The 22,423-nt window shown below is 37.3% G+C and overlaps 6 protein-coding genes and 1 non-coding gene across 8 annotated transcripts; 5 read left to right on the top strand and 2 right to left on the bottom strand.

Annotated features, from left to right (window-relative positions):
* The first annotated feature begins 1,562 nt into the window (after positions 1 to 1,562).
* Positions 1,563 to 2,531, top strand: LOC116208573 (major allergen Pru ar 1-like). The gene is made up of 2 exons (XM_031542089.1): positions 1,563 to 1,833; positions 1,926 to 2,531. Exons 1-2 carry the CDS (start codon positions 1,650 to 1,652, stop codon positions 2,222 to 2,224), a joined length of 483 nt encoding a protein of 160 aa, XP_031397949.1. The 5' UTR covers positions 1,563 to 1,649; the 3' UTR covers positions 2,225 to 2,531.
* Positions 2,532 to 4,050: 1,519 nt separating this feature from the next.
* On the top strand, positions 4,051 to 4,613 carry LOC116208961 (major allergen Pru ar 1-like). The gene is made up of 2 exons (XM_031542538.1): positions 4,051 to 4,105; positions 4,315 to 4,613. The coding sequence occupies exons 1-2, from the start codon at positions 4,051 to 4,053 to the stop codon at positions 4,611 to 4,613; spliced, it is 354 nt and encodes a 117-aa protein (XP_031398398.1).
* A 753-nt stretch (positions 4,614 to 5,366) lies between these two features.
* Positions 5,367 to 9,058, bottom strand: LOC116208842 (major allergen Pru ar 1-like). 2 transcript variants are annotated; one of them, XR_004157135.1, is made up of 3 exons: positions 8,729 to 9,057; positions 8,204 to 8,619; positions 5,367 to 5,524 (listed from the first exon to the last, which is right to left on the bottom strand). XR_004157135.1 is itself a non-coding variant. In XM_031542406.1 (2 exons), the coding sequence occupies exons 1-2, from the start codon at positions 8,913 to 8,915 to the stop codon at positions 8,321 to 8,323; spliced, it is 486 nt and encodes a 161-aa protein (XP_031398266.1). In that variant the 5' UTR covers positions 8,916 to 9,058; the 3' UTR covers positions 8,234 to 8,320. The 2 variants fall into 2 exon arrangements, 1 of the variants encoding a protein (XP_031398266.1); XM_031542406.1 differs by lacking the exon at positions 5,367 to 5,524 and having other exon boundaries at positions 8,234 to 8,619; positions 8,729 to 9,058.
* A 4,653-nt stretch (positions 9,059 to 13,711) lies between these two features.
* Positions 13,712 to 14,527, top strand: LOC116208641 (pathogenesis-related protein STH-21-like). The gene is made up of 2 exons (XM_031542173.1): positions 13,712 to 13,978; positions 14,062 to 14,527. The coding sequence occupies exons 1-2, from the start codon at positions 13,795 to 13,797 to the stop codon at positions 14,358 to 14,360; spliced, it is 483 nt and encodes a 160-aa protein (XP_031398033.1). The 5' UTR covers positions 13,712 to 13,794; the 3' UTR covers positions 14,361 to 14,527.
* Positions 14,528 to 15,876: 1,349 nt separating this feature from the next.
* LOC116207301 (major allergen Pru ar 1-like) lies at positions 15,877 to 16,739 on the top strand. The gene is made up of 2 exons (XM_031540207.1): positions 15,877 to 16,235; positions 16,331 to 16,739. Exons 1-2 carry the CDS (start codon positions 16,052 to 16,054, stop codon positions 16,627 to 16,629), a joined length of 483 nt encoding a protein of 160 aa, XP_031396067.1. The 5' UTR covers positions 15,877 to 16,051; the 3' UTR covers positions 16,630 to 16,739.
* Positions 16,740 to 18,295: 1,556 nt separating this feature from the next.
* LOC116207174 (major strawberry allergen Fra a 1.06-like) lies at positions 18,296 to 19,186 on the bottom strand. Its single transcript, XM_031540054.1, has 2 exons — positions 18,911 to 19,186; positions 18,296 to 18,809 (listed from the first exon to the last, which is right to left on the bottom strand). Exons 1-2 carry the CDS (start codon positions 19,092 to 19,094, stop codon positions 18,511 to 18,513), a joined length of 483 nt encoding a protein of 160 aa, XP_031395914.1. The 5' UTR covers positions 19,095 to 19,186; the 3' UTR covers positions 18,296 to 18,510.
* Positions 19,187 to 19,814: 628 nt separating this feature from the next.
* On the top strand, positions 19,815 to 19,888 carry TRNAT-AGU. The gene has a single exon. It is a non-coding gene; the product is annotated as a tRNA-Thr (tRNA).
* Positions 19,889 to 22,423: the final 2,535 nt, after the last annotated feature.

The raw sequence follows: 22,423 nt of genomic DNA, 5'->3' as shown, positions 1-22,423 counted from the left end.
TCCTATGCTTCAACCACTTTAAGTGTCCACCTACTACGGAATACATGTGGAAGAAAAGGTGTTTCTTAATTAGATTTCTCAAACTAGATAATGTGCAAAGCACGTATAACAAATGCCGAAAATTTGTTTAAACCTTACCATCAGAAAAGTTGGTCTGCTTGATGCTTCCACCACTCCCATCTCCCTCTACAAACTCAATGCTATTGATTCCCCATGGAGCGATTTTGGGGATGAGGTTGTGGGAGTCGAGGATCAAAGCTTAACATCCTCGATGTAGCAACAGAAGTGGTGAACTGCTGGGTGAAGCTGTAATGGCCATTTTTGCCTTGAATTAAAGGTATTAGGGGTATAAATGTGATATCTTCACATTAAAGGATCATGTTTTAATTATGTACATGTATATCTCTATAAATACTGTAAGTCTACCCCGTATGGGCAAGGTTTCTCATTCACACATTTGAACATGGTATCAGAGCTACAAAATTAGCTAAACCTAATTCCCACAAAATCTCAGCCCGACGGAGTCATCTCCTTCAACAAATTGACTCAATCATGGAGCCTCCTGCCATGGAACCTTCAGCATCAATCCATAATTCTAATGGCAATTCCACGGATCAAGTCATCGATCCACCAGCACAGGATGTGCAACCACCGCTTATCTCCTTCACCTCAGGCACCTCTGCAGCTGCCATGACCAATCCCATATACCCATCCCAAATATCAACATCACCAACTTTATCCCGATCAAGCTGAATAATCGAAACTACTTTGTATGGAAATCCTTTTCTCGACCTTCCTCAAATCAAATAATCTTTTCAGCCATGTAGATGCCACTGCCACGCCACCACCCATCACATTTATCCCCATTATAAAAGGAAAAGGGAAACTTTGTTCTGTCAAGAAAGAAAAGTGCTTGTCGCTTCTACAGCTAGTGTTTAAGCTTTGAGCTGGTTCGAATGGTGAAGACCACACGGGTTTATTTATGAAAAACTATTATACTTTTTTGCTTCGACTTCAATGCTTCATAATTCTCCACAATTGATTCATTAGATAGGTTTCTTCTTTTAACAGTTGCGTTCTTCTAGTCATGGTCGGTGACATGTTGCTTTTCTAGATGTTCATAATTAAGACATAGATGATGCTTCCAGTCAATGATTAATAATCTGTCTTAGCTGCAAAGAGCCATACTTCATACCGAGATTGAGTTATTAGTACATCAATCCAGTTGGTATTAGACTTTTGTTTCGAATTGTTCAATGTGCCAAATTTCTAATTATGAGAACACATCCAAGATATATATGATACAGACCCTTAAGATGACAAATTTATATTTCGAATATCAGCTTAGAATTAAAGCCTATAAAATATTCAAATAAGCGATCAAGCTTTCAAGAAAACGACAAAGTGGGACCTAAGCTGCTATTGGTGGAATCTTCAAAGGTGGCCTTCCACATGACAAAGTCCACAATGGGCAGCTATGGAACTTCCATCTTAAACAGGAAGAGGTTCAAACATCAGTAGAGCCTATATATACTCTTCAAACTTTATGCATTATTCACAAATCAATATCCTGCCTTGGAACCAACACTTCCTTCTCGCATTCTTCCGAATTCATTAACAAATTCTCCTCTTTTCACCAAAAGGGAGATATGGCAGTCACTTGCTTCACCCAAGAGTTTACGACTACTGTGGCTCCATCGAGGATGTTCAAGGCACTGATCCTCGACTCCCACAATCTCATTCCCAAGATTGCTCCCCAAGGTATCAAGAGCATCGAGTTTGTGGAAGGGGATGGTGCTGCTGGTAGCATCAAGCAAACCAACTTCGCAGATGGTTTGTAAATATTACCTACTTCTTATTTCTTCGTACATGATTTTTCCAATTGATCAGTGCAAGCATACTCATTTCATTACCTTCTATCACAGGCGGACACCTGAAGTGGTTGAAGCACAGGATCGACGCAGTTGATGTAGAGAAGCTTTCATGCAAGTACACTCTTATCGAGAGCGACATTGCATTTGACAAGATCGAGTCGGTGGTGTACGAGGTGAAATTCGAAGCTTCTAGTGACGGTGGGTGTGTCTGCAAGATGACGAGCGAGTACCACGTCAAGGCAGGTGTGGAGCTGAAGGAGGAGGGCATTAAACAGGGCAAGGACAAGGCCATGGGACTCTTCAAGGTTGTCGAGGAATACCTTCACGCCAACCCTGACGTCTATGCTTAAATGAGCATATTTCTAGTTTTTCCTTGCTCGAATTCGTGTCATGTCGTTCCCTATATTGAATTTTCTTCATTTTTGGATGTTTTCAATATTTGTTGCTTGATACTTGAGATTAATGTAGGGATGAGCCAAGAAATAAATAAGAAAATTTCTTGATCTCTTAGTTACACCGTCCAGCATTAAAAAAACATTTTTCCTTTCAGTCGCAAGATTTAAAAGCTTTTTGCTCGATCTTGCTCTCAAGTACACAACGTACTTACCTTTTTGTAGATGAGACAAGTTATGCGAATCCTCTGCTTGTTAACTTTTCCATTCTCTTGCCATCAGTTCAAGTGATATTATATCTGCAAGATAGAGAAGCTCCACAGAAGAGTAAAATGAGGAAACTTCATGTTGATGAATCGGAATGGATGGAATGCTTGAGGAAATGGATTGCTTTACAAGTTTAAATCGTTTTATGTGACGATAAAACGGCATATTCCATCAAACTAAACATTATTTTACATTCCAGAATCTTTTGAACAGAGCAGCATATCGTTAAGTGGCTAACCAAATTTCTTACCTAATCTTTCATTCATTCATCGAAAGTATACGCTTAGAGCTGCACAAGCCAACAAAGAAGTTACTCATTGAAAAAGTACTCATCTCTTCAAAAGTATACTTGAACAGTAGGCTAATAGGCACAAATATAGTTTGTTAGAACTTCATGTACAAATTTTCATCAATTTTAAGTTATTCAGGTCCAGATTGGATGGTAGAACTCCCCAACCACATACTTGATCTTTTCGAGTTCAGTGAAGAAGAGTAAAAAATGCTTCTAATATGTTTTATATCAAGAATGTTCCATCTAACAAGCCTACCAGCACGATATACCAGCAAGCAAAAGAAGTATGAAACGGAGATTACTTCAATTGACTGCATGTCAGACAGATATGGTGACCGTCTTTGACCGTTTGATTCAAGGATGTGGCTCTTCTGGTCAGAAGTATGATCTTTTATGGAATGAACGTGACATATAAGATGTAGATATCTGAACTGGATGTTAATTGAAGAATTTATCTAGAAGAAGTACAATTAAGGAAGAAGAAGAATAAACTAAAAGGGCTGATCAGTCAACAGTCCATTGTGGATTGCTCTGAACTATTTTCAACATAAAATTTAGTAGGCATATTGCTGGTAAAAGATTTGAGTTATATCCATATTGAGCATTGGAAGGATGATAAGCAAATTATCAAATCCCATTAATTCTGAGTGATATAAGATTGCATCGGTCATACAATTCTTGCTTAATTCGCCAAACAATGGATTTAGGAACATTAGCAAATTGAAAAACAGTACTGTCGCTAAGTTTTACAAATTGCAGATAGATAGACCCACTTCGATGTAAATCACCAATTGTACATGAAGGCCAGTTTGAAACAATTAAACTTTATACAGTCTTTGTCTATCATATATTTGTAGTTTGACATTTTTCTCCTGATTTTTTGTTCTTTTTAGATGGATTTAATAAATGAATAATTAGTTAAAAATTGTCTCTGTTAGAAGAAAATTATATCGGTTCTTAATGGAATTGGGAAAGATTAATACCTTCTGACCATCTAGAGAAGCTCTGTGGGTTCATCATAGCTGTGCTGATGATCAGTCCATCACGGAGTGCCGTGAAACGGAAACACCAAAGTTTTAAAGAGAAGAACTTGCCCATATAAACCCATACAATTTTCATCATCACATGCATAATCTTACAGCTTAGCTTTAGAGCACCAGCAAGCACTTTTTTCTCTCACCATCAGCTCATCTGATTCACTTCTTCCTTGTTCTAAATACGAGAAATGGCCATCACCTGCTTTACCCAGGAGCTCAAGACTTCGTTCGAGGATGTTCAAGGCATTGATTATTGACTCCCACAGCCTCATCCCCAAGATTGCCCCTCAGGGTATCAAGTGCATCGAGTTCATTGACGGAGACGGTGGTGCCGGAAGCATAGCAGACCAACTTTGCTTATGGTTAGTGTCATTTTAAAAAGTTTTCTTCTTTCTTCTCATGTACAAGATATCATGGTTTATGTATCTTAATATTTCTACCTCTTATAACAGGTGGTCACTTGAAGTGGTTGAAGCACAGGATTGATGCTATTGACGTGGAGAAGCTCGCGTGCAAGTATACCTTGATCGAGAGTGATATTGCATTCGACAAGATTGAATCGGTTGTGTACGAGATGAAATTCGAAGCTTCCAGTGATGGTGGGAGTGTCTGCAAGATGAAGAGCGAGTACCATGTAAAGGCGGGTACAGAGTTGAAGGAGGAGGACATCAAACAGGGCAAGGACAAGGCCATAGGACTCTGCAAAGTGGTCGAGGAATACCTTCTCGCCAACCCAGAAGCATATGCTTAAATGAGCTTGGTTTTGAGCCTTTATACTTACACGTTGTACTTCTGCTTTCAGTTCCTCTGTTTTCCTTCTCAGTTTCTGTATTGGATCGAATTTTTTGGTCCATAGAGTTTTCCATGTTGCCATATAGCCCAGGTTGATGTTGACGGAAAAGAGCTGATCAAATAACATAGACTGTGATATGCAGAACATATAACGGGGAAACCTGTGATGTTTACTCAGCAAAATCTTTACTATTATATGCTTCCAGAATACTATAGAATTAGGAATGCAATACATTATGATCAGAAAGCCTGTGTCAATAGTAATATCAGTGACCCATCAGACTCTGCCAACCTCAGAGTCTATATCGACTCAAATGTGGATAAAAGAAAGAACATAACAGAAGGAAGAGCGAGAAACGCTTCCTGATGTTTTTAAGATGACCAGCATGTATCAATGCCAAACACGGGCGTCGAGCTTGAAGGGGAAAAGCAATCAGGAATTGACGAACTTATGCAAGAGCACCATTCAGGAAATCCCATTGTTTGTTAACGTAAATTAGTGGCTTTAAATGGTTCTTTTCTCCCTTTCGTCGTGTATAATCTCCCCTCTCAGTATAATATTTTGCACTCTCATTTCTTCCATGAAGGGATGGATTTCTTTTTTGCAGAATAGCTTTCGTAAATGTTCATTGTCATTGTATGAGTTATAAAATTCACACGTATCTGATTTTCTGTTGTTATAGTTTATGTATTCTAAAATAAGTCGGCAAAATATTGGAAAACCGGTAATGAATTATGACCCTGGACTCCATTTGTAACATTACATCTGCAAGTACTTAAGAGATTCTGTACGTATCCAAGCGATTACATACATAGAGACACAAATAAACAGTTTCTTTCTTCTTCTTTTTTTTATTTTGCGGGCGCTACCTGATGCGATTCCCGCCAAGAATGACGAGACCCGACAACTAAAGGAACCCAAGATCGTTCCACGATCAGATTTGATTGACGAACCCTCGACCCGTTGTTTACGACAAAAACAAGAACCTTGGTATAACTGACCTCAACCCGTTGTTTAATGCGAAACAAGAACCTCGGTATATAGGAAGACGCCACAAACGGTGATGGAAAGCCGCTTGATAAGTCGATGAAGACGCCACAAACGGTGGTGGAAAGCCGTTTGATAAGTCGATGATGAACGCCACGGAAACTTCCGATAAGTTCGATTAGTTCTTCAAGAACCAAAGAGAATACTCTCACAATTTTCTGAATGTCCCTCTCATTAAAAATTGACTAAGATGAATATATATAGACATAAAGTAATCCTAATCTGGTCATATCTCCTCCTATAGATAAGGAAATTAAAACCAAGAATATCGTTAGAGATATGACATAATCTATAAAGATATAAAATCTAAATACCCCTAGAATATCTCTATGAGATTTAAACTTCAAACAAATCTGATGTTATCTTCTGTTGATCATCAACTATTCTAGAAGCTTCCTCAAACACTTGCTGAATTTAGCATTGTCCAGAATCTTCGATAACTTGAATAATGTTGATGGATCTTTGTGGATCACGTGATTCATGTCCAATGGGCCTCCACGAATTTGCTTGAGCCCAAACCTCTTGAATTAGGCCGTTGAGTTCATCTTTAAACTTCTTTGCTCGTGCTCGCGTAATCGGTCCAATTGGAACTTGAACTGGATCCCTTGAAGTCGTGCTACGATTTGCATCATTTCCCTCCTCTTGAAAAGGATTTGTCCTCAAATCATCACCTACATCAAAAGGAAGCAAATCAGAAACATTAAAAGTAGCACTTACATTGTACTCACCAGGTAAGTCCAGTTTGTAAGCGTTATCATTGATGCGCTCCATAAATCTCTTCATCTTCAACCCTCACTTCCCTCGGTTGAACTCTTTCCCTCCTACGTGCATTAGGAGCGTTTCGTGGCTGCTCCACACGTTTATTCTCTATCAGATCTATCCGTTCATGAACCTGCTCAAACTCCAACCGCATCACACGCCTCATCTCACTCATCATGGCCTCTAAAAGTATTTTCGAATCAGCCAATTCCGTTGCACCTTCAGGAATACTCTTAGCACTATTGTGAGACATGATTGCTGCAAAATAAAATTAGAAAGAATGGACCTCACAATTCGCTCCCTTACGTGTTTACACTCAAGAATGTGAATCACTCTACACTCGTGTTTTCACTCAACAAAATATGTGGCTTTTAACCCTCTAATATTCTCACCGCTCTTGCCTTTTTCCACTCGACAATTCTCTTTCAGTTCCTTTGGAACTAAACAAACAACTCCAAATTTTCCAGCAACAATTCACCAAGAACTCATCAAGGAAAATTAATGATCAAAGGAAATTTCAGGAAGAAAAGAAGCAAGAGAAAAGGCAACTACTATGAAGGATTAAATAAACCAGAATGTTATATGAAATTATGGGATCAGAAACAATGCAGATTACAAAGAACGAGAAATAACAACTTTAGAATGGTCTGATATAAAAAATTTGGATCAAATTGACAACGATGTCTTCTTTCTTTTCTTTCGATCTTTTTTTTTTCTCAGCTCAGTATTTTTTTTTTTGGCCGATTTTTTTTTCAGCTCTTTTTTTTTCAGCTTTGTATATTTTTTTTTTCAGCCAAAATTTTTTTTTTCAGCCCTTTTTTTTTCTACTAATAATCGACAAAGAACAATTTCGATGAAGCGAAACTCAGCAAATTGAAACAAAAAAGGATAGGATAAACCCGATTTGAAGCCTGATGCCCTGATACCAAATGATGCGATTCCCGCCAAGAATGACGAGACCCGACAACTAAAGGAACCCAAGATCGTTCCACGATCAGATTTGATTGACGAACCCTCGACCCGTTGTTTACGACAAAAACAAGAACCTTGGTATAACTGACCTCAACCCGTTGTTTAATGCGAAACAAGAACCTCGGTATATAGGAAGACGCCACAAACGGTGATGGAAAGCCGCTTGATAAGTCGATGAAGACGCCACAAACGGTGGTGGAAAGCCGTTTGATAAGTCGATGATGAACGCCACGGAAACTTCCGATAAGTTCGATTAGTTCTTCAAGAACCAAAGAGAATACTCTCACAATTTTCTGAATGTTCCTCTCATTAAAAATTGACTAAGATGAATATATATAGACATAAAGTAATCCTAATCTGGTCATATCTCCTCCTATAGATAAGGAAATTAAAACCAAGAATATCGTTAGAGATATGACATAATCTATAAAGATATAAAATCTAAATACCCCTAGAATATCTCTATGAGATTTAAACTTCAAACAAATCTGATGTTATCTTCTGTTGATCATCAACTATTCTAGAAGCTTCCTCAAACACTTACTGAATTTAGCATTGTCCAGAATCTTCGATAACTTGAATAATGTTGATGGATCTTTGTGGATCACGTGATTCATGTCCAATGGGCCTCCACGAATTTGCTTGAGCCCAAACCTCTTGAATTAGGCCGTTGAGTTCATCTTTAAACTTCTTTGCTCGTGCTCGCGTAATCGGTCCAATTGGAACTTGAACTGGATCCCTTGAAGTCGTGCTACGATTTGCATCACTACCTTTCTAAGATTCCTTCGTATGCAACTGAATGCCAAAGCTGAAAATGACTTGAAATCCGAAAATGCCAGAAAAAAGAAAGTTTCTTGGCACAAAGTATCTCAGAAGAAACAAATTTTTTAAGCATACACAGTTGGATTTGCCATGAGGTACTCCTCGACAATATTGAATAGTCCCAGAGCCCTGTCCTTGCCCCGCTTGATGTCCTCCTCGTTAAGCTCCACGCCAGGCTTCGTGTGATACTCGCTGCTCATCCTGCAAATGCTTTCTCCATTGCCTGCGTCTTCAAATTTAACTTCGTACAACACTGCCTCCAGCCTGTCCTGCAGAACATCGCACTCAATCAGAGTGTACTTGCACATCATGTTCTCTGTGTCGATGGCGTCGATCCTGTGCTTCATGGATTTCAGCTGGCTACCTGTACATCGAGAGTCAGTAGGTGGAACCAAAAACAAGAAAATATATATTCGGTGTATCAAACTCTATGTTATTGCATCTTATGGGTGATAGATTAGTTTCATGTGGACCTTCGGCAAAGGTGGTCTTTTTGATGGTTCCAGGCCCACCGTCTCCTTGGATGATTTCATTGCTCTTGATGCCTTGTGGGACGAGTTTGGGGATCAATTTGTGCGAGTCGAGGCACAGTGCCTTGAACATCCTGGCTGGAGCAACCGGGCAGGTGAAATCCTGGGAGAAGCTGGTGACATTCTGCATGTCTTTTGTTCCAACAACAATTGGATTTTCGTGCCAAAAAATGAATCCTTAAAATGTCCAAAGAAATTTGCCTTACTGATTGCTTGCTTGATGCTTTCAGGGCATCAATGGAGAGGTTTATAAATGGCTACAGCAGTGAGCTAATTCTGGAGTTTTTATTTTTTTTCCACTTATTTCATGACTAACACAAGGCCTTTGCTCTGAACGAACTCGCGAATTAATCCATCCACATCTGTCGGGAGTTGGTCAAACATGTCTTTCTTGATATCGAACAACGGTCAAAGCTCATAATCCAAAGAATATGACAAGGACGATGTTGAAAGATTCAAATGAGAAAATCCTGTAGATTCATTCATGGACATACTTTGACGAAACGAGCAGAGTTTATGAATTGCCAAGAAAAAGAACACGGTTACACGTTTCTAGCCCCACTTGATCCGACAAGAGAGGCGCAAGAATAGAGATTACAATTATAAAACTAGACCAACCATTTTAAATTTCTGCTAGAAAACTAAATTAAGAAATTAAGAAATTAAGAAATACAATTGCTCTTTTGGTGCGTTTGGTTTCAGAGTTAAAAGTAACTTTGATTTTGATTTTGATTTTGATTGTGCAAAAGGACAAGTGAGATGTGATTATAAATTTGACTTGGGAAACGTGTATTTTTGTTGTGTAATATGTTGAGTTAAAGTTAAAGTTAAAATTTTTTACTTGGAAAATGTGTATTTTTGTTGTGTAATGTGTTGAGTTAAAGTTAAAGTTTTTTATTTGGGAATCCAAAAAGAGAATACCATGTGTAATATTAAGCTTATTAAGAATAATTATCTTATTCTTTTCGTGTACACCACCTGAGGAAGTCCAATGGACTCCAATAAATCCACTTTCAAGTCGGGACCATGGGGTTATTAAAGGATAAAACTCTCCTAATCATGAATTTTCTCTATTCACTATACTCGAATTCAAAACCTAAGGAAAATAGACTGCCAAACCACCTAAACTAACCCACATTTGTTGGAACTAGACCAATGCACCCGTGCTTTCCCCGGGCAATCAAAGAAAAAAAAAACAGAGAGAAGATGATCGAAAAATTGAAAAATATCGCCAATGACTTGTGTTAAGCACGGATTTTATTTGGCCGCTTCCATGTTAGTTTGGAAAAGAGAATTAAGAGAGCAAAGAGAGAAACGTCGTTAAATTGGAGAGAGTGAGATATGGGAGAAGATTAGAGAGAGAGAGAGAGAGAGAGAGAGAATTAGTGGTGTTCGTGTAGACGTAGTTACTTTTTGTATTCTACTTTTCTAACACTAATTTTGTGGTTCTTATAATTTGAAAAATAAATTTCAAGGGCAATTTTGAAAGAAAATAAGTGAGACGAAAAGGGAGATTTTGACTTTATAATAGTATAGATAGATATACAGTAATCTTACTTTCTTTTTTTTTGGGTGAATAATAATAATAATAATCTTACTTTTCCTTGAGAAGCATCTTTATTTTCCCATGCTTATCTTCTGAGGCCTCAAACTTGACCTCATAAATAACCGACTCAATCTTGTCAAAGATGACATAGCCTTCAATCAGGGTATACTTGGGGACCAGCTTCCAGTGTCAAGGGCATCGATCCGGTGCCTCAAGCACTTGCATGAAGTCAAGAAATCACGTGATGAGATCAATAATTGAGGCGCCTATGACAAAGGTTTGATGCAATAAATTAGTAACGATGAATGGTTACCTTCAGCAAAGTTGGTCTGCTTAACGCTTCCGACTCCACCATCTCTGTGAGCGCCATGCATTGTGAGCACCATGCATTTCACGTATATATATATATATATATATATATACATACGTATCTAGATATATATTTATGCATATAATATTGGACATATATGTATATACTCTGGGCTTATAAAATTGATTGGGCTTAAAGCCCAATGAGCCATTAATCTCATTTTCATTCTTCCTTCTTAATTCCCCACCGCCTCTTCATTTACTTCAATATTTTATTTGTTCTTTTCTCTCTCTTTCTTTTGGGGTTACGTGGCTGTTCTCTTTGAAACAGAGAGAAGGAGAGGGTGAGTACGCTCGGGACACAATCGGACACACACACACACACACAGAGAGACCAGTGAGCTAAAATTGAGGGGGGGGGGGGGGGGGGGGGCACAGAGAGAGAGAGAACAGCAATAGAGAGAGGAAGAGCTATCAAGATAGGAAGTCATCTCACAAGAAAGAGTTTAATCTTGCATTTTTAGTTGGTTATAATTAACAAAGTTTGGGTGTGTATAGATAAATCTTTTTTTTCCGTTTGATTAGGTCTTCTTTTACCTTAACGTTAATTGTTTCTTTAAAACTAGGAAGTGGAAATCTGTTTGAATAGAGTAAGTTAAATAAGTTGGATTGATAATTCGATTTAGCGCTTTAGGAGTAGTGCTTTGTCGGGGCATTTGGCTTCCCGTTGCTGTATTTGCTGGAGTGTTTTATAGTTATTTTATTAAACTAAAATTTGAATTTGTGTTCATGAAGTAATTAAGAACACGTTATTTGCTTAGAGTTGGTGGTATTGGTTTTATTTCCTATTAGATTCATTGAATTGCTCTGTCAGTGTAGATCTAAGACATTTTGTTTAGGTTGAATGGTATTACTCAATCAATTGCCAGTTAGCCCTTTTGATTTGTGTTGCTTTGTCGAAGTTGGTCAGGGTGGAAATTTTGCGAAGAATGATTCTATTACCTTAAAATGGTTTTAATGAGGTTAAATTTCTTATCTGTGGATGTGTCTCGTAATTGATCAGTATGTGATTTTGGTGTGAGTAGATTTCAATGAGGCCAATTTCATAATTAGAAATTTATGGACAGATTAAGATTGAGATATATAAGTATATATACATATTTATACTTGATTTTCTAACCGTGTTTATAATTTATAGGAGTTGAGGAGACTGAAACTATACACCGGCTCGACTCGTTGAGTTATCATTTTGGAGACCTTTGTAAGTATTTTGTTCCACCATAGAATGAGGCTAAATATTAAATTAATAATTAATGCTTGTTTGAATGAGATATGTTGAATGAAGAGGGTATAAGGATCTTGATGACTTATTTTTCAAGAAAAAACTATATGAGTTCGGCTAATTGCGGTGTGGTGATATTGTTGTGATTATAGCCATGAAATGATCAGGTCGTTGATCCGACAAAATATAAAATGGATGATCAGGTCGTTGAACTGTCGGAATATAAAACGAACAATTAGGCCGCTAAACCGGATGAATATGAAACAGACGATCAGGCCGCTGATCCAGCAAAATATAAAATGGACATTAGGCTCCTACTGTCGGAGAATAATAAGCAACCCCCTCTTATGAGATTTGATATGAGGAGATTGTAAATGATAAATGCGGAATCACGGTACCATCAAAACTCTGTCGCGAGGGAATGCGACCCTATAGCTAGTATTTGTTGTATTGAAATTGTTGTTGAATTTAGATTATATTGAATTGGTAGGTAAATATATAATAATAATTGTTTTATGGCAAGTCTTGTGAGACAAGTGATATGTGATTGTCCTTGTGAATATTAATTGGGTCGGTGAATAAATCTAATGCTTCATTTTATTGTGGAATTTAATACCTACTGAGATGCAGCTCACCCATACATATTTCTTTTGACAGATAAGTTAGAAGTTAGACTAGTTGCTTCGAAGAACTTTTTGGACGTCGGGATCAGCATGGAAGACTTGTAGCTAGACCTAAATATGTAGTGGATATAAAAGTTGTGTATAGAATGCTTGTGAATAGTTACGACCTGAAAAATTTTGTTTAGCGGTTCATGGGTGGTTGTGAAAAACATGCTAGAAGTTCCTTTGGAGATGTGATACGTTTCTTTGATATAAATATGAAGTGGTTGGCTGGGATAGATGTAATTTTATGAAATTGTTTAATAGGTTTAAATTTGAAAAATGGATATCATAACACTTTAAAAGAAAATCATTTTCGGGTCGTCTCAATCTCCTTGAATGAACTCAATGCTCTTGATACCCTGGGGCACACTCTTGGGAATGATCACTTGGATTCAAGGACGAGGGCCTTGAAGATCCTTGCCGGGGCAACGGGGGTAGTGAACTCCTCGATGAAATAGGTGACGGCCATTTCTGGAATATAAATGAAAGAGACCGGAAATAAACTTAATTAAGGAGTTGCGATTGTTTCCTAAAGACGGATGATGCTTGAGTTGATGAAGAAGTTCATGAGAATGAGTTGTATTTATAGATGGGGGAATTTAGTATCTTCATCATCCTATTGAAGTTCAAAGTTCAGAGCCCTCCACAATGGACTGGTCAGCTATTGCTCTACTTTTCTAGATCATCATAATTAAGATGTCTCTTGATGCCTCCTGCCAATGAACAATAATTTCGTTAGGGTGCAAAGATCACTTAAAATATTTCCATACTGAACACGAGTCATGAAAACATTGGTCTGGTTAGGATTCAGCCGTTTGGCCCAAATTGATCGATGTACCACATTCCCTTGGGAGAATACAACAACCAACATACATATTATATATGAGGACAATTGAGAGGAGACATTCTTATTTCGATTTTGTCAGCTTAGAATTAAACCTACAAAAATATAGAAATCATTGTTTATACCTTTCCCACAGTGGGACCTTGCTTGCTGCATGGAATCTTCGAAGGTGTCATTTGCATGACAAAGTCCACAACGGGCAGCTATGGAACTCCCATCTTAAAGAGGAGGTTCAAACATCAGACGCTATATATACAACCAAACATTATGCATCATTCACAACTCAACATCTTGCCTTAGAACCAACACATCCTTCTCCCATTCTTAGGATTACATTGAAAATTTATTCTTTTTTCCGGAGATATGGCGGTCACTTGCTTCACCCAAGAGTTCTCGACTCCTGTTGCTCCTTCCAGGATGTTCAAGGCATTGATCCTCAACTCCCACAACCTCATCCCCAAGATCGCTCCTCAGGGTATCAAGAGCATTGAGTTTGTGGAAGGAGATGGTGCTGCTGGAAGCATCAAGCAGACCAACTTAGCTGATGGTTAGTAATTACCAACTCTTTATTTCCTACTATGTACCTGATATTTCCAAAAGGTATTCTGATTTTATTACCTTCTATGACAGGTGGTCACTTGAAGTGGCTGAAGCACAGGATCGACGCAGTTGATGCAGAGAAGCTCGCTTGCAAATACACCTTGATTGAGAGTGATGTCGCATTCGACAAGATTGAATCAGTGGTGTACGAGGTGAAATTCGAAGCGTCCAGTGATGGTGGGTGTGTCTGCAAGATGACAAGCGAGTACCATGTCAAGGAGGGCGTGGAGCTGAAGGAGGAGGACATCAAGCAGGGCAAGGACAAGGCCATGGGACTTTACAAGGTTGTCGAGGAATACCTTCTTGCCAACCCCAATGTCTATGCTTAAATGAGCATATTTCTAGTTTATGTTTGCTCAATATCGTGTCATGTCATTTCCTCTATTGCTTTTTCTTTGCCTTTTGATGTTTACAGAATTTGTTGCTTGATACTTAATATAAATGTGTGAAAGATCGAGCTGATGAAATAAACAGACATTTTTCTTTTCAGTCGCAAGATATTAAAAGTTATTTGGTTGATCATGCTCTCAAGTACACAACATGCTATTCAAATCCTCTGTTTATGAAGTCTTCCATTTTCTTGCCATCGGTTCAAGTGAAATTATATATGCGAGGTACAGAGACTGCGAAGAGTACAATGAGGAAACTTCATTTCAATAACAATCCCAGTGGATGGAAATGCTAATTTGAGGAAATGGATCAATTTACAAATCTGAATTGTTCAATGCGACGATTCCATTGCGTATTGCATCAAACTAAACAATATATTACATTTTATGAGTCTTTCGACAGAGCAGCATATCCGTAAGTGGCTAGTCAAGTTCCTTACACAATCTTTCGTTCATTCATCTAAAATATATGCTTAGAGCTGCACAAGCCAACAGTTAAGTTAATTGTCAATAAAGTATTCATCTGCTAAAAGGTATACTGGAACAAATAGGCCAAAAGTCATAGTTTTTCAGGAGCTATATTTACAAATTTTCGCGATTTCTAGTTATCAGGGTCCAGATTAGACTGTGGAACTCCAGAACCACGTAATCTTTTGAGTTTAGTGGAGTGGAGACAGCAAACAAAAACAGGTAACATTATCTTTTCATATCGAGAATTTTCCCATCAAACAAACCTACCAGCATGATATGCCAGAAAGCAATAGAAGTATGAAAAACAGAACTTGCTTTAAAGGCTTCTTTGGATTGCTGGTTATGGAGGGTTCCTCCATAACCCGCAATCCAAACAATCGGTAAATGACAGCAAGTCATGCAGATACGATGAACGCAGTTGACCATTTGATTCAAAGATGTGACCCATCTGGACAGAAGTATGATCTTTTATGGAATGAACGTGAAAATTTCAGCGATTATTAATTGTTGGTTCACACTGATGTGGAAAGATGTAGATATTTGACCTCGATTGTTGATTGTTGACTTTATCATGAAGAAGTACAAAGAAGAAGAAGAAGAAGAAGAAGAATAAAGTAAAAGTCCATTGTCGACAAACCCATTGCCCAATGAAGCCCGCGAGAAAGGTCAATCCGGCCACACAAGCCGCGCAAGTGTCCGATATGGAGTACTCTTAGCAGGATTACTCGGACTTATGTCTTAACCAAGGAAGCAGCCACTAGGTCAATCCCATTAAATTAATTAGTTCAAGAAAGACCCAAGTACTCTTTTTTGTTCTTTCCAAATGGATTCAATAAAATGAATAATTATTTAAAAAATTATATATATTAAAATAAAATTATTGATTAGTTCTTAATGGAATTGGGATAAATAAGTACCTTCTGACCATCTAGAGAAACTCTTTGGGTCCATCATTGCTGTGCTGATGATCAGTCCATCATGGAGTGCCATGAAATGAGAACACCAAAGTCTCAAGGAGAACAACTTGCCTATATAAACCCATGCAATTTCCATCACCATATTCACAGTCTCACAGCTTAACCTTAGAGCGTCAGCAAGCAGTTTTTTTCCTCACCATTAGCTCATCTAATTCACTTCTTCCTTTATTCTAAATAAGAAAAATGGCCGTCACGTGGTTTACCGAGGAGTTCAAGACTTCAATTGCTCCGTCGAGGATGTTCAAGGCTCTAATCCTTGACTCCCACAACCTCATCCCCAAGATTGCCCCTCAGGGTATTAAGAGCATCGAGTTCATTGAAGGAGACAGTGGTCCTGGAAGCATCAAGCAGACCAACTTTGCTGATGGTTAGTAATGTTTTAAAAGGTTTTCTTCTTTTACTTCCTGCACAAGATGTCATGGTTTATGCTGAGTAATTAAATTTTCCTACCTTCTATAACAGGTGGTCACTTGAAGTGGCTGAAGCACAGGATTGATGCTATTGACGTAGAGAAGCTCGCTTGCAAGTACACCCTGATTGAGAGTGATATCCTATTCGACAAGATTGAATTGGTGGTGTACGAGGTGAAATTCGAAGCTTCCAGCGATGGTGGATGTGTCTGCAAAATGACGAGTGAGTACCATGTGAAGGCAGGTGTGGAGCTGAAGGAGGAGGACATCAAGCAGGGCAAGGACAAGGCCATGGGACTCTACAAAGTTGTCGAGGAATACCTTGCAGCCAACCCAGAAGCATATGCTTAAATGAGCTAGAGCCTTTATGTTTACACACATAGTACATTTGTGATTTCAGCTTCCCAGTTTTACTTCACAGTTTGTCTTTGATTTTAATCAATACTTGAACTTGCTCTGCCTGTGTGAAAGTGCTAATCAAATAGCATGTCATGTGAACTGAAAAACATAAATTGCATGGAAAAAATATGATGTTACCGAGCAAAGCCTTTAGTCTAGTATATGTTTCTGGAATATCATAACATTGGAAGTACAATACATTCTAATCAGAAAGCCTTTGTCAGTAATAATGCCATACTCTGCCAACTTTTGGTGGTGCGCGCTTTTCTGTTTGGTGCTCATTTTGGCCGATATCTCAACCTCAGAGTCATATCGGCTCACATGTGGATAAAAGAAAGAAAAGAAAAGCAGGAAAAGCTGAAAACACTTCCTGATATTTTTAAGGTGGCCAAGCACGGGCGTTGAGCTCAAGGAAGAGGTTTTGAGAAGGACAGGATCAGGCAATCAGGAATCCACAGAACTTATGAAAGAGCACCGTTCAGGAAATCCTGCTGTTTAACAAACGTAAATTAGTGGCTTTAAGTGGTTCTTTTCCCCCATTTGTTGCGTATAATTTCCCCTCTAGGTATAGTTTTGCAATTTCTTCCATGAAGGGTTGGACTTCTTTTCTGCAAAATAGTTGTCATAAATGTTCGATGCCGTAATGAGATATAAAATCCACACCTACCTGATCTTTCTTCTGTTGTTATAGTTTATGTATTCTAAAATAACTCGAGAAGATATTGGAAAACCGGTAATCAATTAGGAATAATTATCCTATTTTTGCTTAAGTATTACCTTTATTAACCAATGCTCATCTTCATATATATCCGATTTCCACATTTTACAATTTTTTTAGGAATTTTCCCTATCAATCATACACGTGTGTATATCAACATCTGCACTGACAAGTCCTCGCGATGAGATTTCCAACTAAAATCAACGAGACCGGACAGTTTAACTAGGCCTATACAAATTAGGACCCATCACCAATTCAAAAGTTTCAGTTGTTAGGGGTGGACCAAAGTCCAATGTATACCCATCTATCTTGTCAGGTTCCCCTTCCATGCTCAAGCAAGGGGGCTAAAATGAGGACCACCTTGGCTGCACTCGAAACTGGACTTGGCGTGGCATGAACCTACACAAACCTATATAACCTTGCTTTTATATCGTATTAAAATTTCATTGGGCCTATAAGGATTTAGAACATCACTAACCCAAAAGGTCACACTATTAGGTGGTAAAACTCAAATTCCATGTATACCCATTTTGTTACATATGGCCGGTGTGAGATTCAATTTCAACTCCCGAACAATTTTAATCGTTCGTTTTTCTCTAATTTTAAATGGGTGAATCGTGTGGTTTTGACTTGGCATAGTGTTATCCGTGTCAAGTAATTGTATGATCTTCTCCTGGTAAATAATTTACAATCTCGACCTTGTGAGGTTGGTTAGAATACGAGGTTGCATATGCAACTTCAAATCAAATGACTCCCAAGGGCAACGTATAATAAATAAGTGTTACCTCTACAGTATAATGCACCAGACTCTACTTGCAAAGTGGCATGACACGGTATATATGTTAGTATCATCTAATATTTTCTCGGAGACAATGTAGCAAAACTACTGCATATAGGAAGTTCCATAATGAAGAATGTAATTTATTATTTTCATTCAAGCTTAAAAACACAAATTCTTTCAATGAGAATGAAAAGTCTGGAGGACCAGAAACTAAGGGAGTAGAGAACAGAAAAAAAAATAAATTTAAAAAAGAAAAGGAAAAGGGCAAAAGAGAAACAGAAAATTATTCAGCAACCCAAGTTCATAAGTTCAGACAAGCGCCAGGGAAAATCAACTAAGCGCAGCAACCAGGATTGGCCAAGAGGTACTCCTCGAGGGCCTTATACAATCCCATGGCCTTGTCTTTCCCTTGCTTGATGTCCTCTTCCTTGAGCTCGACTCCGGCCTTAGCGTGGTACTCGCTGGTTTTCTTGCAGACGCATCCGCCATCACCTGAGGCCTCGAACTTGACCTCATAAACAACCGACTCAATCTTGTCAAAGATGACGTCACCTTCGACCAGGGTGTACTTGCACACCAGCTTCTCGGTGTCAAGGGCATCGATTCTGTGCTTCAGGCACTTCAAGTGGCCACCTGTCTCGTGAAAGTCAAGGAATTGCACGATGAGATGAATAATTGAGGCTTCTAAGACGAATTAAGGATGATGCAATTATTAATTTAGTAACAATGGTTACCTTCGGCAAAGTTGGTCTGCATAATGCTTCCGACTCCACCATCTCCTTGGACGAACTCAATGCTCTTGATACCCTGGGGCACAATCTTGGGAATGAGCAAGTGAGCTTCAAGGACCAGGGCCTTAAACATCCTTGCCGGGGCAATAGTGGTTGTGAACTCATGGGTGAAGCAGGTGACGGCCATTTCTGGAATGTAAATTAAAGAGACGGGGAATAAACTTATTTAAGGAATAGCAATTGTTTCGTAGAAGGCAAATGCTTGAGCTGATGAAGATGTTCATGACAATGTGTTGTATTTATAGATGGAGGGACATAGCACCCTCCCCATCGAAAGTTCAAAGTTCAGAGCCGGCCTCCTTAATGGACTGGTCAGCCTCAGCCATTTCTCTAGTTTCCTATCAATATGTAATTCAGACTTTTTCCGCAAGAGATCTCATTCCTTTGATGAGGAGTTTCTATTTGCAACCCTCATCTCCTGAAAGATCGACCTTCGCTTCCCCTGTACATTAATATATACCTGGATTTTTTCAATTTTTTTGTTATTAAAAAATTCCTAAATATAATAATATCAACATAAAATAAAAATCGCAAAAAGTCCTAGATGACTAGTTTTTCATTAACGGAAAAGGACCCACCAAGCTATCTAGACTATTAGGAAAACGGAACAGTTGAAATTCTAAGAAAGACAGCCGATCAATTTCTTTAGATGCAATTCAAATGAGCACATTTATCGGATGCATCAGTTTCTTGCTTATTAATTAATTTCTATATATTAATTGGACGCCACACATTATCAAGCCTGTGTGTCTCAGTATATGACGCATGAGTGACATCGCACAATGAGCATATAACAAATTAGTTAGTCTATGCACAAATATATTATTATGAAATTTTGACTCAACAAGCTCTTGTAGCTCAGTTGGTTAGAGCACCCGTTTAGTAAGCGGGAGGTCTTGAGTTCGACTCTCAACAAGAGCATAATTTTTTCTTAATATTGTCTTTTGCAAGAGCATAATTTTTTCTTAAATTATTGTTGTTCGAATTGTAAAATCATGAGTCTCTTTAGAAGATAAATATAGTTTTTATGTAATATTTGTATACATTACTTATATAAAAAGAAGGAATATTTTTATACATATTTTTAAGCAATAACCTTTATAGAGAAAAATAAAATTATTTTTACTGCTTGTCAACCGATAAATTTTATTTTTTCTATAAATATGAAATTTATTTTTTTTAATTTTTCAAAAGTGTACCAATTAATTAAAACAGAGATGTTTTGTTTTGTTTTAATTATTTTTCTTAATTATTGTGGTTCGAATTGTAAAATCATAAGTCTCTATAGAAGATAAATATAGTACTTATGCAATATTTTTATACATTACTTATATAAAAAGAAGGACTATCTATATACATATTTTTAAGCAATAACCTTTATCGAGAAGAATGAAGTCATTTTTACTGCTGTCAACCGGTAAATTTTATTTTTTCTGTAAATATGAAATTTATTTTTTTTAAGTTTTTCAAAAGTGTACCAATTAATTAAAACAGAGATATTTTATTTTGTTTTAATTGTTTTTCAGATATTAAGGGCGGCGGTGTTAAGTCCATCCCAGTGCCATATCAAATTTTCAGCATGCCATTTTGACGTTTATACTAATTTGATAGATAGAATTTGAATGTTCGATGAACTTTTTGTTGACTACAATTATTTAAGTAGAAATTTGTTTGTGGGCCCAAATTTTACAGATTAATAAGAATAAAACACAAAAAAAAAAAAAAGCAAACCACTTCACGGAATAGGACTTGTCAACACGATTTCAAGGAATACATTTACATCATTTGACGTTGATAACTGTTTGTCTCCTCCAACTTTACCGACCCATGAGCAATTCAACCACTCTAAAATCGTAAAAATATGTACATTATGGAAACAAAAAGAAAATCTAAGTATAATTAATAGAGAGATTCCAACGACGATCTTGAACAAGAGCTTCCAAGCCGACTTAAGATCCTTAGGGAAGAGAGCAAAAGCAAGGGAAAGTTTCCAAGAGTTGAATATTATACTTTTCACTATTGCAGAATGGCAGCCATCCCCCAGCAGTGGTGACATGACTTCATGGAAGGAGTACATGTCCAACCCTAAAACGGTTGCAAACGAGCGCAAGATAATTTTTTCTTAATATTGTCTTTTGCAAGAGCATAATTTTTTCTTAAATTATTGTTGTTCGAATTGTAAAATCATGAGTCTCTTTAGAAGATAAATATAGTTTTTATGTAATATTTGTATACATTACTTATATAAAAAGAAGGAATATTTTTATACATATTTTTAAGCAATAACCTTTATAGAGAAAAATAAAATTATTTTTACTGCTTGTCAACCGATAAATTTTATTTTTTCTATAAATATGAAATTTATTTTTTTTAATTTTTCAAAAGTGTACCAATTAATTAAAACAGAGATGTTTTGTTTTGTTTTAATTATTTTTCTTAATTATTGTGGTTCGAATTGTAAAATCATAAGTCTCTATAGAAGATAAATATAGTACTTATGCAATATTTTTATACATTACTTATATAAAAAGAAGGACTATCTATATACATATTTTTAAGCAATAACCTTTATCGAGAAGAATGAAGTCATTTTTACTGCTGTCAACCGGTAAATTTTATTTTTTCTGTAAATATGAAATTTATTTTTTTTAAGTTTTTCAAAAGTGTACCAATTAATTAAAACAGAGATATTTTATTTTGTTTTAATTGTTTTTCAGATATTAAGGGCGGCGGTGTTAAGTCCATCCCAGTGCCATATCAAATTTTCAGCATGCCATTTTGACGTTTATACTAATTTGATAGATAGAATTTGAATGTTCGATGAACTTTTTGTTGACTACAATTATTTAAGTAGAAATTTGTTTGTGGGCCCAAATTTTACAGATTAATAAGAATAAAACACAAAAAAAAAAAAAAGCAAACCACTTCACGGAATAGGACTTGTCAACACGATTTCAAGGAATACATTTACATCATTTGACGTTGATAACTGTTTGTCTCCTCCAACTTTACCGACCCATGAGCAATTCAACCACTCTAAAATCGTAAAAATATGTACATTATGGAAACAAAAAGAAAATCTAAGTATAATTAATAGAGAGATTCCAACGACGATCTTGAACAAGAGCTTCCAAGCCGACTTAAGATCCTTAGGGAAGAGAGCAAAAGCAAGGGAAAGTTTCCAAGAGTTGAATATTATACTTTTCACTATTGCAGAATGGCAGCCATCCCCCAGCAGTGGTGACATGACTTCATGGAAGGAGTACATGTCCAACCCTAAAACGGTTGCAAACGAGCGCAAGATATTAGCAAAGCAGAAATATCGTACGTATTGAATGATTAAACAAAATTATCCAACTCACAGATAGAAATATGCTTAGGGGTATAGATGCCTCACTTTCACAGAATTCTGGCTCTCTCGCCAATAGACAGATTGAGATACTCTTTGATCACCTC

Source organism: Punica granatum, chromosome 5 (assembly GCF_007655135.1).
Source record: "Punica granatum isolate Tunisia-2019 chromosome 5, ASM765513v2, whole genome shotgun sequence".
Lineage (NCBI taxonomy): Eukaryota > Viridiplantae > Streptophyta > Magnoliopsida > Myrtales > Lythraceae > Punica > Punica granatum.
The sequence above is the reverse complement of the archived record's forward strand: the minus strand, read 5'-3'. Positions and strand labels throughout refer to the sequence as shown.